Here is a 19096-nt window from a genome sequence, read left to right as displayed (position 1 = left end):
CCCTTCAATAAGTATGTTCTCAGCCTCTGAGATGAAACATTAGACAATTGCCTTTAAGGGTCTGAATTTTCAGGTGGGCAGTAAGGGGTGTGAATGAACTGGCAGCCTGAACAGCATGCAGTTGGTTTTGTATCTCTGGTTTGCTTACCAAAGTTGCAGACCCACTACCCCATCTTCTAGGGAAGGGAATTGCAGGGAATTCACTCCTGCTGTATATTCATGGCTGTAAGCATATAGTATTACCAGAGCCAGACATAAATTCATAATGAGAACTGTTTTGTTTTCATTGCAAGCTCTGGTGTCCAAGCAATTGGTAGAGTCATGCACTGACAATAAGAGAATGTTGAATAATTGATCATAAAGGGAAGGCTGTTAAGCATGGGCAGTGAATGAGGTGAATCAGGGGAAGCTTTCTCCCTCTCCACACCCCCATAATAATCCTCTATCAGGAAGTGTATGTGTAAGGAAAGTGGTTTCCAGCTATGGACACAGCTTTAAAAGCGTGGCATTTAAACGGTAAGCAGCTCAACGATCACTTTCATAATTAGAGTAATCTTTTTATTGTTTAAGAAATGCTTGTTTCTCTGCCAGAGGTGTCTGTTCCCTGAGAGTGGAGCTACGTAAATGGCTGATCCAGTGTTCAGCATCTCACAACAATTATCAACCATAAATACAGCAAATGCCTTTTCCATAGGCTTCTTGATGTAGTTAGGCTAAGAGAGGGAGTTAGTCATCTCTCAGAGGAAAACAGCAGCAATTTATTTTGACTCTCCTTTATTCCCAGGGTTAATAACTTTTTCTCCCTTATGCTTCTCTCTTAATTTAAAAAAAAAAAAATCATTTATTTATTTATTTATTTATTTAGGTTAATATTGCAGAATTGCATTGCTGCACCTGCATTCTGAATTTCATTTAGTCAGGATGGTTTTGGAGCACCTGGTTCTGCACTGATGCTGCAGCTTGTCACAGTTCCCTGGAGTAAAAAACGTAAAGAATGCGAAACATCTGCTTGGTGCTTGTTAGGGTGAATGGTTTTCTTAGGCGAGGGTTGTACACAGTACAATTCCATCCTAGTGCAGCATCAAGGTGAAGGTTATAAATTATATATCAGCACAATGTCACTTAGGTTTGAAGTGAAAGGAAAGTAAGACGTGAGATGTGAGAGATACCTGTGCCGCATCTTCTGCGCAGTATTTTATTTTATGTTTAACAGCCTGGAGTTACTACAACAATAAAATTTCCTGGGGATGATACCAACCTTTGAGTTACTCTTGGTTTGTATTTCTTGGCTCTGTAAGGGCCTTACTTTATGGACATCTGGCACATCCACATTTTTGTTTAGTTGATACTTATTTCAACTTTAATCAACTCTTTGTTAAGCAGTATGAAGAATGGGTACGTTTTTGTGGGATCAGGGTTTAAATAGCTTCCCCTATGCAATACTTTGCAGTTCCTTTCAGTTCTTGTTTCCTTGCCAGTTAGGGGCTATATCTTACATTTGTTGTTATATGTCCACCAGACAGACCGTTTCACTGGTTCACTTCTGTTAGCATGTTTTGGATTGCTATGTGCATTTAAGATATTTTACACAATTTTGTTTGGCTTTCTGTGAAGAAATGCCTTTACCACACTTGCAGCATGCTGTACTCTTCCTCCTCCTTGGAGTTTGTAGTTTTCAAAAGTTTGTAGAGTGCTATCTTAGTTGCTCTGTTTAACATCAGTCTTTCAATAAGCATGTTTACTCAGCAATTTTGTCCTCCAGTTTTCTTGAGAGTATGTTTTTTCTTTGTAGTCTTGCTCTTTTGGGCTGTGACAGGTTGCACAGGCTCCTTTTTCCTGTCTTGTTGCCATACATACATGTATGGTCTTGTTTGGTAGTTGTGTCCAGCTGTTACCCAGGAGTCTTAGTACTTGCAGCTTTATGGTTATACATGCTGCATTTCAGTCCTTCTGTTCCTTTCTTTTTACTCTACCTGTAGTTGTACACACTACTGTAAGAAAATTGTTCATCAGTTAACAGAAAAATGTGTTTTTGTGGGAAGATTCTTCAAAGCTGTGTGGTCTGTTGGTCGCTACATAACCTTTGGGCAAATTGCCTTAGATGGTAGATGGCTTCAACATGGTTGAGTGGGGGTCACCTGGGGTTGTATGGTGGTTTACAGCTCTCTTGCTTTTATAATTTCATTGCTTTTGTTTCATGTAATCAGTTTCCTAATTGCTAAGCCCCAGTCTCAGTATGGGACAGACCCATATCTTTTCAAGAACAAAGCCAGTGTCATTCAACAGCTTTTAATTTACTCTGTTGAAAGGTGAGTTTCGTTTGGACTAGTATAGCATCCAATGAATCAGAAAGTTTTGTTTGTTTGATTTCTGACTTAATTTCTGTGAGGGACGGAGAAAGAACTTAATAAATTTGCTGACTTGCAATTTTTGTTCATAAAGCCCATAAATCTGTCATTGAAGGGATTTTTTTAAAATGTCCTCTGTAACAAATCTGATAAAATGCAAGGGCAAAGTCATAGAACATGAAGACATCCAACTATTCTGTTGTTTGCAGAGGATAAAAGTTCTTCTGATGTGTCAAGGAAGCCAAAGATACAGGGGTGGTGTGAAATATGAGATGTTAAGATTTTATTTTTAAAAAAAAAAAAAAAAAAAAAAGGTTTCTTGGAGGCATAGAAGCAGGCACTTAAAAAGAGGTCTTATGCTTTTTCTTATTTTTAGAACAAGTAAAAGCAGTACTGCTGTTGGTCATAGTAGTTTTAAATCTTACTAAAATTGTATGCTCACATGAGGAGTAATCCAGTGAACTTGAAGTTAAGGTATTTTTCTTGTGGGTGTGCATACCTGGAAAAGTATCAAAAGGTGAACTTTTTCTGAAAATAATTATTTTTTAGTGAGTTTTATGAATGTATGCAGTTCACCAGACTGCTACATCAGTTTCATACTTCCCAGAAACTAAGCTTTCAAATGTGAATGTATCAGTGCCCTGCTGCCTTTACAATGTGGTATTTGTTCCTCAGAAGGTCCCAGCAGGCTTTTGCTTCTGGACTTGTGCGTGACATTAAGCTGTAATTAGGGTTGTGTTTTTCAGCTGTTTAGTAAGTTGAAATAGTGTGAACTCTTGGCATGCACCAAATCTAGTTAATTCCTCATTGTTTAATGTAAGCAACCGCCAAAAGTATCACTGTAGGAAGATGGTACTGGGTACTTGTTGAAAGTGTAGAATGCATGTGGCATATTTTGGTCTGTCCTGTAATTCCTGAGTGGCTGGCAGATGTTTTGTTGTCCTTTGACATGTTAGGCTCAGGTGGGGTCATTGCAGGTAGTGTGGAGCCTTTCACCATCAGTTACTTCCATACCATTGTACCTTCTTCTGTGGACAACCCACAGGTTTTGTGTAGACTGTTCACAATTTCTTTCAAGGCAGAGAAATATATTGTGATTTCTATTGTTTTGCTGTTTGGTTTGTTTTCTTTCTTGTATGCAGAATATATACCAGAGGAGTTTTGGGATTGATTATGACCGGGACTGCTTTGTCAAGGATGGGAGACCTTTCCGCTACATCTCAGGAAGCATCCACTACTCACGGGTGCCTCGGTATTACTGGAGAGACCGCTTGTTGAAGATGAAGATGGCAGGACTTGATGCCATTCAAACGTGAGTACCTGCTGTTTTTCAAGGTGATTTGTAGTCCCGGGAGATGTCTGAGAAGTAGTTAAATGAAATGCTACCAATGGTTTATCAATTTTCAGGTAGGAAAGCTCTGGAGGATTGAAGGGTGGGACAGGGTGATCTCTTAACAGCATGGGCTGGGGCAGCTGGGTAGGTTATAGCTAGCAGTCCACTTCCCTACTGATAGGCAACACCTCTTGCTTCACAAACCTGAGTGCAAATCTGACCTGAAATAAGTTGTTGGAATGTGAACTTTGGCATCTATGAAACAGTTGTATGTGCTCTGCATTTGGCATTGTAGTGTCTGGTCAATACAGTCTGGGTTGTAATGCCTTAAATGCTTGAAAATATTGGCAAAGGCAGCAGTAGTATTTAAAGCTGTTTCACCAAGAGTATTTAAATTTAGAAAAATGGTCGGGAAGTAGGTGTACTTCTTGAAGAAGAAAAAAGACAGTTGAAACAGCCTTCTTGTCTTTCCTACTTGGTTGTGTACTTAGTACAACAGATGAGGCACAGATAAAAAAAAAAAAAGCTTACTCTTACTTTTGTAAAAGCTTCCTTGACAAGGGAAGAGGTGTGGTAGAAAGGTGTAAAGCACAGTCTTGTCAAGCAGTGGCTGTAGTTCCCAAACAGGTTTGGTTTACTTTCTCAAATCATTACAAGGCTTAGAGCTTCTCTTGGGAACAGACTGCTTGTGTGCTATGGACTGCCAGACAGTTGGTTCTGGCAGCACAGAGCCTTAAGTCCATAGCACTTTGCTCAGCAGCAATGTTGAACTCTTTCTCCTTCTCCTCCCTTAAAATCTTCCTTGTGTTGCGAAAATGAAGTGACTTTTTTTCTTTCTTTTTAACTGGGTGAGTTTTTTGGGTGTTTTTAATTTTTTTCTAGTAAAACAAAGTTCTCTTGCCTCTTGAGTAATAACAATGGGATTAATTGCTGCACTTTCTCAGGGCAGAGTTGCTGGAGATGCCTGTGTAATTATTTTTGGTTGCAATAAAAGTAATGTCAAATACACCTGAAAATTATACCTTTTGATATCTGTCTTGGAAGATCAGCCTGGGTCCTGACAGTGTCTCTGTGACACCTATGGTCCGCAATGTCTCATACTTTCCTTATGTCTCTGATTTATTTTCCTCCTTCTCCCAACACCTATGTATCTTCAGTGCTCTCTGTTTATTTCTACTGTATCACTGGTCTTTTGAAACAGGAATCTTTTCTTTCCTGTTCCCCCTATTGCAGTTGTTTAATGGTAAAATTGCTACAAGGCTGTTTGTGTTGTATTTCTGTTGCTTCCTTCATCCTTTGTGGTCTCCTGCTAACTTTATTTTCCATTTTTTCTCTTGAGATCTCTTACTCTGTACTTTACTGTTTTACATTTGTGTCCTTCCACTGGGCAGGTCTTGGGAGAGCTGAGTTGTTTCTGTTTAACAGAAGGTATGGTACAGTGAGCAAGTGACCTATGGCCTTAGCTCTTGTTGCCGGATCACCAGTGACAGATAACAGGTTATTCACAACCTCTTTTTTTGTAGGGCAGACTGGGTTTCTTTAACTTTCTCCCTGTCATTGCTTACCATTGAATTTTTTTTCTATTATGGTGAAAGATAGCTCCTAAATGTGTATGCTAAAAGTAGAAAGTACCCCCGTGCATTTCATTTTCTGCAAGAATCAAGTCCATACATCTTTCCATTTGACACTGATGTCTCTGACTTTCTTGAGGCTAAACAAGCCCAACAAACCATCCACCTTTTGTTTTTCTTTGAACTTGTTGTACTTGATTATTCGAGATGAAGCAATACATTTTCATGTTACCCCAAGCAACTCTGCTTGTGAATTTGTGTGGTTTTGATGGAAATGGAAATTGATATAGATAATTATTTAGTGTCTGGGGGGGAGGGCTTGTGGTTTTTGTTTTGTTTTGTTTGGGGGGGTTGTTTGTTTGGTTTGTTTTTTCTTCTTACTCTTTGCTGGATCAGTAAAAGCATTAGGAAGGAACTGAGATACCACTCGTGAAGTTTTTCTGGAATGGGCAGCAGCACTGCCAGATCTCCTGGCAGTGTATGGTAGTTTGACTCCCAACCTTGGGGCCACCTCTAAAGACTGATTTTGCTGCTTGGGGTTTTTCCCATGAGACATGGAAGGGTCTGGCTATAATTTGAAATGTGGGAGCCTTCCTTATTCTTATCAAGGTGCTGCCAGTGAGGCTTACCACTTCAAGGAGAATTGGATCCTTTTATTACAGGCTTGTTCCTCGTGAGTACCTTGAGGTCAAAACAAGTCAGACCTGCTCCCCTTCCTGTTCTCTGCAGCCTCATTTCCAAAAGACTTGCTATGTCTTGATGTCAGGCTAATGCCTGAGTCAGCAGCTTGTCTGGAACTCGTGAACGTATGTATGTATTTATATGTATGTAGCCCTCTGCATCTGGAAGTATCTTAAGGAATAACAGCATGTGAGAAAACTCATGATGGGAACCTGGTTCTTACACTAAAGCTTGAAATATCAAAGTCTAAGCCTACCAAATAGCATGTTGAAATCTGGTGTTGTGGCTGGTATGACATCCCAGACAATGAGAGAGCTGTAACAAGGAGCTCCATCCCTGACCTCAGCAGGTAGGACATAGAGGCATCTGGTCACACAAGGGTAACTGTCCTTGTTTCCAGTTCTTGAGCTGTGCCTGCCATCTAGAAACAAACGCTGTCAAAGACATCTGGAAAGGACTGAAAGTGACTGTCTTGGGGTTTTTTTGACATGAAGAAGATAGTAAGTAGCCACCAGATGGGGCTAGATATTTACAGGTCATTTGAGACACTTCCTGGAAGAATCAGCAGTTACCTTTACAGGATCATAGAAAGTTGAAGAATGTTGAGGATTTGTTTTACTGTTTGTTGACTAATAAGCAGAAGATTATAAAGGTGTAGAAACTTCCTCTAACAAAAAGAGGGTGTTTAGAATATCTAGTAATTAAAAGATTAGTACAATTTACTCATTTAAAGGCTCAAATGTGTAATTGAGCTAGCATTTATAAAAGGGAGCTCAATTATTTATGGAATTAGTACAAGCCATTTAATTTTACACCATTAAAAAAGACCACACCACCCTGTTGTTACAGAGAGAATTAGCCTGTTGATATCTCTGAAGTAGAGAGGAAAACTGTGACCTTTTAAAGAGAAGGAAGATTGTAGGAGAAAGCTTAAAAATTGTTTGTAAACAGAGTAAATGTTATTTAAATACAGAAGAAATATCACCTTTCAAGTTTGGAAAAGGAATGTGTCATTGCTTTATAAACATGCTGTTCTGTAGCTAAAGCAGTACAGCATTAACAACTGACTGTAAATTTTGCAATGATATATAAGAATTATTCTTGATAATAATAAAAATTTCAAAGTAAAATGACTTAATTTGAGAATGTTGCTAGCTATAGAAAATACACTGGGAGATCAAAGTATATTAATAACAGTTTTTAGACCACTGTTTAAAAAATATTTGTATGATTCATCCTATAAGAAAGCATTTCACATTTTGTCTTAACTTCCCTTCTTTTCTACTAAAATCTGTTGGTTTTTTTCCAGCCTTGTGGGGGAGCATGGGACATAGAAAATTTCTTCCAGAACCAGTTTTAATTTATTTTCTTCCCCCTTGAGCATAACAGTGCTGGAGAAACCCTTTTGTCCTCACCTTGGATACTATTAGGCATGTTTAGACCTTCAAAACTTTTTTTCTAGAGCAAGTTCATAAAATTCTGCAATGAGTTTGTTGTGGGTTTTTTTGGAGTTTTTTTGGTAATTGCAGGTTACAAGGTGTAATTAAATTGCAGCTAAAATGCTTTTGTCATAGTAACCATTTAATTTACTTATCAGTTATAAACACGTTAGGTAGCCTGAAAAGAAAGGAGTATAAGCAGTTGCTGTCTTTCTGTAGGAGAATTTTAGGCAGAGAGAGAAACCCTTATGAAGGTAATATCTAGTATCTTTATATAGTTCTGCTAGAGGCATTTTTTCAGTGAATGAGAACACTGGCACCAATATTCCTGTTACTTCCTCCCAGGAAAATCTTTGTCTTATTACTATGGTGTCACATTGGTGATTCATAGTCAGATGGTACCTGCAGACCCTTTTCCTATGAATACCACTTCCATAGGTCTTCTTCCTTATTTTGTATTTTTTGCCTTTTCCCATGCAAGATAGAATTAAAAAGGGATAAATATCTTAATTCCTTGTTGATACCAAATAGAGCTCGCTCTCTCTCTCTCTCTCTCTGCTGAGAGTTTCCTGTGTATGAAACTGGAAATTCCTAAACTTAGTATAAACATTGCTTAGCAAGAACTAAAACATCAGCATGTTATCAGCATTTTTCTCACACTAAAGCCAAAGCACAGCACTGTATCAGCTTCTAGGAAGAAAATGAATTGTATCCCAACCACAAATGTATTAAGGGGAAAGTCCACAGCTGCTGCTGCAATGCTTCAGAAAATCTAGCTGCTTGTGATAATGCTAAATGATTGACTCTGAGTGATTAATTCTGTTTAAAATTTACTGGTTGAAGCTGAACAACTAGTATTTCTTAACATCATGTTCACCAGTGGAATTGCAACTGCTTCTCACTTGCAAAGCATGCTGTGATTTGCATCACCCACATGTCAATAAAAGCTTTGAATATAGTTAGACCTCCCAAAGATACTTGGGATGCTCCTTAAAATTTCCTGCTTTCCCAGCAAATTGCAGGTTGTTCTTTTGTGTTTAATTTTTATTCCATGTTAATGTTATGCCAACTATATGCATAGAGGGATATTACACAGCAAAGTACCAAAAGCCTTGCTAAGTTGAGACACATCACCTGTTTTTCTTTTCTCATATCCTTTAGGCAAATTTTCCTGAGAACAAATGGAATTAGGTTTATCTGTCCCTGAAAAATCCTTAGTCACATATTTATAACTTAAGAATTCTGTATTTGTTAGTGATAGTTTTGAAAATAACATATGTTGTATGTTATGACTTAGAGCAAACTGAAATTATTCTGCAGTGGTAACCTGGACAATGATATGTGGAAGTGGGTAAGGAAGCACAATAGTTTTCTACATTATCTGTTGTAATCTTAGATCTCATCAGCTTGGACCTCTGCTTGAAATTTAGACAAAATGCACAAAACTAAATAACATTGAATGTATTTTCACAGGGTTCATATAGTCATAAAATGCACATTTAGTTTTTCCTACAAGTGAGTTAACCGTGTGCTTCAGAAACAATTAGAGCAGGTTGACATGGAAGTAAAATATGTTACATAGAGGAGAAAATCTGCATTTTGATGCCTGAGTGCATTGCTTTGACTCCATTTTCTCATACATATTTTAAGCTTTGTTCTCAGACAGAGGTTTAAGATTGTGGCACTTGTGAGGCTATTATGTTAAATACAATTGCTGAAATATTTGTTTTGTATTTCATGTTCATATGAATGTATATATAAGTGTGGCCATTTCAGTACAGCGCTCAGGTGGGGGGTTTGTGTTTTTCTTACTGAAAGCAGTATTTTCTGCACTTTCCCTCCCTCTGGGAGGGTAGTTCTTACAAAATTAACTCTGAAACATCTAAACTAACTGAGAATAAGAAAATAGAAGAATTGAGAATAAGAAAAGCATTGCCTGAGAGGATCTTTGCTTGACTTCTGGAGCAAAGATGTGTTATCTCAAAGGGTTATCTGCTTGTTTGGCACTTTTACTACCTGGTTGAAAAGAATTTTTACTTTTTCCAGACTCCTGGGTACCTGAGCATCACAGCATGGTTCTTCTTCCCATGCTGTTTTTCCAGAACCTGCATTGCTCCTGGTCAATGAGAACTTTCACGCTGCTTTGGGCAAACTTGTTCTAGACCACCTCCTTTGTGTGGTTTGCAGTATTCATCTTGTCACAAACCTACCACCACTATGCATCTGACTTGCTAACATTAAAACTGTTAACTATTTAAATTTTGGAACAGACACCATACTTTCAAAATGGCACTATGAAAATCTGTTCTTGAATTAATACGGACTTCAGCAGGCATACTGCAAGGGACTAAGCCTTATTTCAGTATTAATTTTAACATCTTATGTGTATGAAGTACTTCACCAAAGAAAGCCCTTAGAGTCATTCTTGTGTTTTGATGATCTGTGTAGTACAACCACTTGTTATTATTTGGAGTTCTGGTTTACTTTGTTTCATAACAGCAGGTGAATCTTCTCTCTTTATAGATATGTGCCATGGAACTACCATGAACCCACGCGGGGCGTGTATGATTTTTCTGGTGACAAAGATCTAGAGTATTTCCTGCAACTTGCTAACGACACTGGTTTGCTGGTTATCCTAAGAGCTGGACCTTACATCTGTGCAGAATGGGACATGGTACAGTCTTTTGTAACAGTTATCTCATTTCTTGGTTAAATCTAATGTAGTTCTGTCTTACACCAAGTATGTTTGTCTCTTTTATCCGTGGACAAGACTCTTGGTTTAGCGTATTAAAACCCATGCATCCTCAATGCTTTCTTACAATGCAAGCTTACTTTGTATTTTTTTTTTTTTCATTGGGAATTATTTCTGCCTTGTAGAAAATTAACCTTCAGGTCTCAGTATTTGAGAAAAGCTTACATTTTTCTTGTATTTCCTAAAAATGGTAACTGAAGTGATTCCTTTCCTTTTCTCAGGGAGGTCTTCCTGCATGGCTGTTGGAGAAGAAGTCTATTGTTCTTAGGTCTTCTGATCCAGGTAGAGGCATCAAAAAGGACTAGCAAAAATACAGTAGCTGCAAGGTGACTTGGTGTTTGAGGCCATTACTAGATAATTCGTATTTCAGCTTAAGTTAGTAAAAGCTTAAGTAATTTAATAAGAAGTGTGAATTCAAGAAAGATGTAGAACAAAGTAGGGTAGTAATATTCCAGAGTAGTGACAAGTTTCATGAAAATAGATGCTAAGAGAGAAATTATTGTCACCATTGAGGAAAAGACAGACATCTCTCAGCTTTGAGTTTTTTGATCTTGCAACAGCTAACTGGACACTCTTGGTGGGGACCCTTCCTGGCTCTGGTCAGCATGCATGTAATTCCAGAACTAGTTACAGGATTCTTATATGCTTCCTAATCATGGACCAGGCTCTGAGGATGAGATGAGACAGGAGATTAATGTGGTTATTGGAATGTGTATTAGGGGATAAAGATATGTCATACCTGATTTCAGTTCTACTCATTGTAGGATAATTTATCTATTTTTTTAAAAAGTACACATAGCACAATTTGAATTTGTTGTCATGTTGAAATGAACTGGGGTGATATGTGTGAGACACTGAAGTATCTCTGGTGATTTTCAAAGTTGTTCAGTATTTAAATGTTTAGGGTTTTTTTTAGTAAACAGTACTGGAAGCTAACATTTATGAGGAAGTATAGGAGCACATAAGTTCATTAAATGCTGTTCTGATGTATTTTACATACTGAGAACACTAGGTAAAAACTACCCATCTATAATTTAAAATAATAACTAGAAAAACCCCCAAATTTGTGAAACATTTATACTTTCTGTATCCCAGATTACCTGGCAGCAGTAGAGAAGTGGATGGGTGTCCTCTTGCCAAAGATGAGGCATCACCTCTATCAAAATGGAGGTCCAATCATCATGGTACAGGTAACATCCTGAAAGTCAAATGATCCCAAGCAGCATGATGCTTATACTGCTTTTGTAGGCACTCCAGAGGGTGTTGGGTGGTAATGTCACAGTGTCAGGTAGATGAAAGTTGCTGATGAAATCACTTATTCTAAAGTACCAAATGCATTGTTTCCAGAATTCAGAGAGCACTTGTCTGCTCTGTCAGAGTTCTTTCCCACAACTATAGAAAGCAATAGAGGAAACTTCTGGAGTTTTTTAGATCCGAGTTTCATGTCTGTTGTCACATAAAGTCACAATCTGTTCCAACTGCCTGAAAACCTCTGACAGGAAAAAGGAGAATAAGGATACCTGCAGATGGAAGGAAAAGCAGTATTGAATAAGCTTAAAATTTGTGACAAAAATGTCCTTAAAGTTTAGGTTTTTTAGTTCCTAGCACCTAACTTAAGCTGTAAATATTGCTGTGCACAGTACTGTACATGCAGGGTAAGTAGTTTTCTCTCTTAAATTCTTTTTAGATGTGCAGTGGTGATTGTTCCATAATGTTACTATTTGACCATAACAAAAGTGTTGTTTTAATTTTTTTTTTTTCCCTAGTTGGGAAACTCCCTAGTTGGCTTAGGATGAGATAGAAGGCTCTTCTTATAGTATGCCCATGATCATTGTTCTTGTATTATGTCTGTTGGGCAAAAAGCACTGAGCAAAATTATTCCTTGGCAAAAGTGAGATGCTTATAACAGGATTTTCAGAATTAACCTTCAGGTGTTCATGGCATTGGATCTGGAGCTTGAAAGTCCATCCACCTAGGAAAAGGGAAAGATGTGTACCTGTCAGTAGTAACAGAGTTGTGATTTATGTCCATTGCAAGGGCTTTTCTGTTCATGTGAACTCTTTTCTGGAAGTGAATTTTGCTGTGGTTTTGATCATGTTACAACTTATTCTGTGGTTTTATTGTTCTGCTTGGGAGATGGGTCATAGCTCTCAATTTTTAATAGAGACTGTGTTTTTATTGTTAAGTAACTGAGGAAGAGATTTTAAGGTGGAGAGTGATTTTGTAGGAAAATGACATCTCCACACAATGTTTGCTTCACTGTAAGATACAGGTGAGAGTTGTTAACAAGTGTTGTCTTCTCTTACTGCTCAAGCATGGAGTTAAAAATGACATTTGCAGCATTACTGTCAAGGGAAGGGGACAGTTGAAATTGGGCTTTTCATTTTTGGTATCAGATACCAAATTGGCTACTGCTTTACTGACTTGTTTTTACTGTGCAGGTAGAGAATGAGTATGGAAGTTACTTTGCCTGCGACTATGATTATCTGCGTTTCCTTCTGAAGCTTTTTCGCCAGCATCTTGGGGATGAGGTCGTGCTGTTCACAACTGATGGTGCAAGCTGGTTTCACTTGAAATGTGGAGCTCTTCAGGGTCTTTATGCAACAGTGGACTTTGCCCCAGGTTGGAGACCATGGTTGATTACCAAAAAAAGTCTTTTGTGTGTGCGTGCCAGAACAAACTCACTTGACTGCTTGACAAACCTGCAGCTTTCTTTATATGGGGTAATAGAATTGTAGACTATCTCAAGTTGGAAGGGACCCATAAGAATTATCAAGTCTAACTTCCTGGCATTTATGTACTCTTAAACATCCAAGAATCACCCACAAGTACCCAATTAGTCACAATCACTTCCTTGCATGATGAAATCACGAATAAACAATTTGCACTGCTCATACTGGTATCACCTAAAATTAACATTTTTGCTATTGATTCAAATATAATTTTTATGCTGTTTTTTCTAGTTCCTGTGTTGAGGTTTTTGTTTTGTTTTGATTTGCTTTATATTTTTATATTCTCTCTCTGTCCCAGAATCTAACCCTCATAGTTACCTTCTTTCTAAGACAGTGGTTGCTGGAAAAAAATTACCACTGAAGATTATAGTTAGAAATGTTCCCCCTGCCACAGTTTGCTGTGATATAGGCTGGAGGAATGGCTAAGCAACCATAAATGTGTTCAGAAGGTGCCTTTTTGATGGAGAGTTAATGATAGAAATGTATCTATACTGCACAGACATGGTAAAACAGGCTTAAGGCAAAAGAAAGAAACTTCCAAGATAGATCTTGCCATAATTTTTGTGTGTGGCCTTTTTTGTACATTATTCTGTCTACAAAGGTGTGTGCTTAGCAGGAATCTATTTTCTTACAAGTAGATTGAGATAGTGAACTCCTCCATTTACATAATTTATAAAATGGTGAGCAACTCATGAAGGTAGTTATTTCCTGTGGCTATAGCTTGAGCCAGTAGGAGTGATCAGAACTGAAATTCCTCTTTAGAGTTTGCCTGGATTCTGCTGTTCCCTATAGTGTTCATATGGAAACTCCAGGCCTATACTTTCCCATGACTGAGTAACAATTCTGACAACATCTCAGTCTTTCTGGTACCAGGATGTCATTCCCAAGAAATTTGGGCTTTCAGAAGTTACATCTCAAAAGAAAAGACATATATCATGTACAAATACATGAATGTATATATTTTAAATAAGTTTTTGAACTTAAACAGCGGAATCTGAAGTAACTTTCTTGTCTGGGGTTTTGCGGGATGCTTGAAGGAAGACAAGACATTTACTTCAGTAAAATGAAGGATGGAAAAAGTGATGACTTTAGCATCTCAGTTTTATTTCTGTCTGCTTATAGGTGGCAATGTCACAGCAGCATTCTTGGCTCAGAGGAGCAGCGAACCTATGGGACCTTTGGTATGTCCTTTCAATTAAATTTCTTGTATCAGCCCTAATCTTGCAGTGTTTAGTAAGAGAGGGGTGATAGCAGCATGTTGGACAGTTTTAGGGTCATGTTTATGCATTCACAATTTCCAAGTCAGAAAAACTGAACACAGGAGCTTCTGTGTGTCTTTGACAAATCCACCTTAATTGGTGGTGTGCAAATCCTATTTTAGTTTTAAAAGGTATTGATTTTGTTTCAGTATTTTTCCATGCTAAGGCAAATGTTTACAAAGCAGCGGAAATAGTAAGTATGATTAGATTAGTTAGTGAGCTGCGTGTGTTGGGTGGAAGTTAAAAGCAAAAATAAAAAGGTAGCTTGGAAGTTGCTTCCTGTTTTCAGCTACCCTAGAGGTCTCACACATGCTATAATGGATGTGAGATCTCTGGAAGTCATTTTGCCAAAGGAACAAGGCCTGTTGAGGGTACAGGATTATCTCTGTGCTATGAAATTACTTAATGTAATTTGAGTATTTGAAAGATTTATTTCATTACATGTAGTCTACATGTGCTGTTCTGCAGATATGTGTTGGTTCATTAATTTATTTGAATGCCAAGCCACCTGAATCATGTTGTTGTTTACAGGTTTCAAGGGAATCCATCCTGTCTTGAACTTAAACTTATTTTCAAAGTGTCCCAATAAAATTATTGCAACAGTCCTTTTTCTTAGACCAGTAATCAGCTGAAAAGGACTGACTTAGTTTATACTTTGTATTTATAGTAATTCAAAAATGTCTCAAATGAGTCAAGGTGCCTTTTTCCTTCCTTCTTACAGTTGCTGATCTTAAATCACATTGCAGTCTATTCTTGTTCCTTCTTCATGTTTTCCCTTCCTCTTTTGCCCTTCCTCCTTTCAGGTTAATTCTGAGTTTTATACTGGATGGTTGGATCACTGGGGGCACCGTCATTCTGTTGTGCCCGCACAAACTATAGCTAAAACACTTAATGAAATCCTGGCACGTGGTGCTAACGTAAACCTGTAAGTCTGTGTTCAGTAGAGGTTAATTTGGGGGGGATTTTTGTTTCCCAATTTAACAAAACCTGGTTTAAGCGAATGGCTTTTTCCTTTTTAGGTACATGTTTATAGGTGGAACTAACTTTGCCTATTGGAATGGTAAGAAATTATTTAAGTGATACTTTTGATGTAAGTGAGCTGTTTATGAATTGGGTAGTAATGAATTCTGTGGAAGAATAAGCTATTCCTGCTTTTACATGGCAAAAGATTACTGCACTAGGTATTTTCTTTGTCTATTGCCAGTGTGTTGTACTAAATCCACATGGTATTTATCTTTTCAAAGGCTACTTATGCTTGGCTTATTCCTGTGAAAGTATTGAAATATAAATCTTTTTCTCTTCAGAATATTTCTGAAGACTGTATAACAGAGCAGTGTGAGCTCAGAAGGATATTGTTCTCCATCAGGAATAGTTTCTCTATGCCAAATATCAAGGCCTTTATTGAATCAAAAATGTTTCACCTCAGTCTGTCTGTGATTGGAAAGAATTCTGAAAGCTAATACTTTTGTAAAAGCCCCATCTGCTTTCACTGTTTATATTGCTCTTTCGTGTCCAACCCTTTCCCGTAGGTGCTAATATGCCCTATATGCCACAGCCCACTAGTTATGACTATGATGCTCCACTGAGTGAAGCTGGGGATCTGACAGAAAAATATTTTACCTTGAGGGACATCATTGGTATGGTGAGTGTTCCTAGGACATTATTTTAAATAGTCTTTGAAACATCCCTGCTTTACTGCAAACTCTGTCTCACTCCTGGGCTGATGTAAGTTACTTCTGAATTTACTGTTTTCTGCAAGTAATGGAAGTGAAGCAGAGCAAGGCAATTAGGCAACATAATTGCTTGTTCTTACAAAAGGGGAAAGTTCTTGCACCTCTCTGTCTATCTTTTCTGTCTTCATGGCTCCCTGCTTCCTTTCAGAGTTGGGGATGCAGGTGTATATCTGACACCAAAAAGATTCAGCTTTGCTTTTTTGCTGTGTTTATTTTCTTTCCACTTGAGGTCAGCAAGCTGAATGAGCTGCCTCAGTCAGATGAGAGCCAGTGCTGCCACAAGAGGAGCAGAAGGAGGCAGGAAGGGTTTGCTGGGGAGTAGAGATGGAGGAGGAGTGAACAGAGGTTTTCCCATGCAGGATCAGTCAGCCACTCAGCCAGCTCGGGCTCATCACTTCACGTCAGCCTGATAGGGACTGCAGCTTAGTGTTTTGGCTGTCTTTATCCCTAGCTTTGTGTGGGTTTGGGCCTCTGTGAGAAAGTGTGCTTATCCAAATTAACACATCTTGGTTTTGTGATGGAACAAAATGAAGCTGGTGGGTGGGACTGGCTTTGCCTTTCGTGTAAAAATGCACACACAATGTCTCTACAAACTGGAGACAGGGGTGAAATATGGAGCCTGTATTTGGATTTTGAATAGCTTTGCATTGGATGTTGTTCAGATGAGGCTTAAAATCAGATTCCATGGAAAACCCAAGGCTGAAGCTATTGCTTGTCCTCTTGCATGCCAGCAACGTTCTTATGCACTAAAAGACTTTTTTTTTTTTTTTTTTATGGCAGTACATCTCCCAAAAGCATATTACACTTTGAGCATGCCTTTATCTCTCTTCTATCTCTGTAAGGCCTGTTGTGGATCATTTTATTTGGTTTCTCTATTGTCCCTAAGCTTTCCATTAATAGGATAATTTTGATAGCCTTTTAAGGGGAATCTCTTCCTTCAGTAGAGCTTTTCTCAGCAGAGGTATTTCCAAACTTTTTGGTTTTGAGTTGTTTTTTTCAAGGCAAGATCCCAATTGAAACTCTAAGCGGTGTTCTAATGCACTGAGGTAACTTTGATAAGATCTGAAGTGGTCAGTAGAACCTAAAGTGTGTCGGGTTGTGGTACAGCTTTTTTTTAATTTGGTTCATTTATGTCTTACTTTCCATGTCTGTAGGATCTCAGTTACAGTTTGAGGTGGAGTGGATTGGGGAAAATTAATTTGTCTATAAGTAATGACTGTGTTCAATATATTAGTTGTGCTACGAAGCTAACATATTATAATCTACCTTTGCTGTTTCCTTCAGCTAATAAATGTAATAAAGAAGAGATTAAGTCTAGAGTTTCTTTCAGTTACTAACAGCATTTTCTATTTTTTGATCTTTGGGATGGAAAATTCTGGTTTTGACTACTTATCTTGAGTGAATACAGTTTTTCTTCTCTTTAAGCCTTAATATCTTGATTATATTCAAATACAGAGAGGAAGAAGTGAACCTGCTGCCAGAAATATAAATCAGTCCATAGTTGGCATTTGACAGGGGAATAATGAGAATTATACTGATGCGGTGTGTTTGAAAAAAAATAAATAAAAAATAGACTAACTAAACAAAAGAACCCCACCTGGTTTTGGTGAGCTTTTAAGCTTTAATTTTATTCTGGTTATACCATATGTAATTCCAGAAAATCAAGTCAAATCTCTAAGAAAAATGCCCTCACCAAATGTGTTTTAAAAAAACACTATCTGCCTAAGTAAGCATGCAGAAGTCACTGAATATGCAGATTAAGAAAGCCTTCACAAGGGTGGTCATTTGTACATTTTGTATGTAAATGTAGGCTTATATTGCTTGTCTGCAGAAATTTTTCCTCTCTAATGTGCAAACAGGGCCATGTTCAGTTAATAAAAGAAGAGGTGGGAAGAGTGGGCTTTTCAGGGGAATGGTAATGGAAGGGAAGGGAGAAGGGGATGAAGGCAAGGAGAAAGGTTTGTAGTTTCAGAGAGGAAGAAGATGAACTATGGAGCAGGAAGCCACTGCCTATAGATTGGAAGCTTCTCACAGCTGTCCAAGAAAATGGTGGACATCCTTCAGCCCTTGTTTCTGCTGATCTCGGGAGGTTCTTCCAAAAAATACAGGGCAAGAAGTAAACAGAAATAGCTCAGCAGTAAAAGATGTTTCCAGGTCATGTTTCCCTATGATTCTTTGGGCAGTTCTCTAGACCTTAAGGGTTCATGGAGCTGGCTGTGGTCTCAATCTGCTTCTGAAAGATACCAGCACAGGCAGGAATGGATTAGCAGGTAGTGGTGCTAGTGGAGTATTAGTAACAAGAAAAGGAAAAGTACAAGAAGCTAATAATTCCCATATGGAAGTGCTGCTGAGGAAGGATCAGACTTGGAAAGGTTAACTCAAGCCACCGTAGACTGAGACCACCACTGTAGGAGTGCTGTAGAAGACAGTAATGCAAGCTCTAGCCACAGGAGGGCTCCAAGAACACTGTTTCTTTTGCAGCTAGTTTGGTCTATTTTTTTACTGTTTCCCTGAGTTGAATAGTTATTAAAAATTGCTTACCATATGTGATTGAGTCAGGTGTGTTTTGTGTTTTTCTAAAACCTCCATCTTAGACTAGGTGCAGCTGTAATCCTTAAACACATTGACATTATGTACTTTTAGCCAAAGTTATACTTTTTTAAGTTGTGAAGCAGAAAGTGAGAAGTCAATTAAAGCCTGTTTGTATTTAAATTCTATGTGGGTTTTTTTCTTCCTTTCCTTTGTAGTATAAACGGTTACCAGATGGTTTTATCCCTCCAACAACACCCAAATTTGCATATGGGAATGTTCGCTTGCAGAAGGTAATTTAACATCTCTAATATGCTGTGTATTTTTCCATAATGCTGTATGTTGGCTTTTGTACAAAAAATGTTTATGAGGATATCATGGCAGTCTCTAGATATCATACAAAATAAAGAGGAAAAATTGAAAGCAGACTCTCAGGAAGAAAGGAGCAGAAATTGGAGTCAGAATCATGCCTCTGGTGAAAAATGAGAAAACATGTTATTTGGATGTAATGGAATTTTTATAATGTGCAATATGTGCCTGAAGTTTTATTAAACTGAAATTAGTATATTATTAACACAACAGAATCATAATTGTTCAAGATAACTCTTGTATGGGGGAATGCTATTATGAGAGATATTAAGCAAAGAGTGATTTTGTAGCTGGTGATGCCTCTGAAGTAGAAGGAGCAGGTAGGGTATATGTATCTTTTAAATATTTCT

General features: G+C 38.0%; 1 protein-coding gene across 1 annotated transcript in view; it reads left to right on the top strand.

The window, feature by feature from the left end:
* Positions 1 to 19096, top strand: part of GLB1 (galactosidase beta 1) — a 45861-nt gene that overhangs the window by 8356 nt on the left and 18409 nt on the right. The window contains exons 2-11 of the mRNA XM_071735913.1: positions 3491 to 3660; positions 9896 to 10046; positions 10346 to 10406; positions 11220 to 11314; positions 12566 to 12746; positions 13979 to 14037; positions 14919 to 15040; positions 15135 to 15175; positions 15645 to 15757; positions 18596 to 18670. Of these exons, the coding sequence (XP_071592014.1) occupies positions 3491 to 3660; positions 9896 to 10046; positions 10346 to 10406; positions 11220 to 11314; positions 12566 to 12746; positions 13979 to 14037; positions 14919 to 15040; positions 15135 to 15175; positions 15645 to 15757; positions 18596 to 18670 (1068 nt within the window). The remainder of the gene's footprint in view (positions 1 to 3490; positions 3661 to 9895; positions 10047 to 10345; positions 10407 to 11219; positions 11315 to 12565; positions 12747 to 13978; positions 14038 to 14918; positions 15041 to 15134; positions 15176 to 15644; positions 15758 to 18595; positions 18671 to 19096) is intronic.

This window comes from Heliangelus exortis, chromosome 2 (genome assembly GCF_036169615.1).
Source record: "Heliangelus exortis chromosome 2, bHelExo1.hap1, whole genome shotgun sequence".
Taxonomy (NCBI): Eukaryota; Metazoa; Chordata; class Aves; order Apodiformes; family Trochilidae; genus Heliangelus; species Heliangelus exortis.
This window is presented reverse-complemented; position numbering and strand designations above follow the sequence as displayed.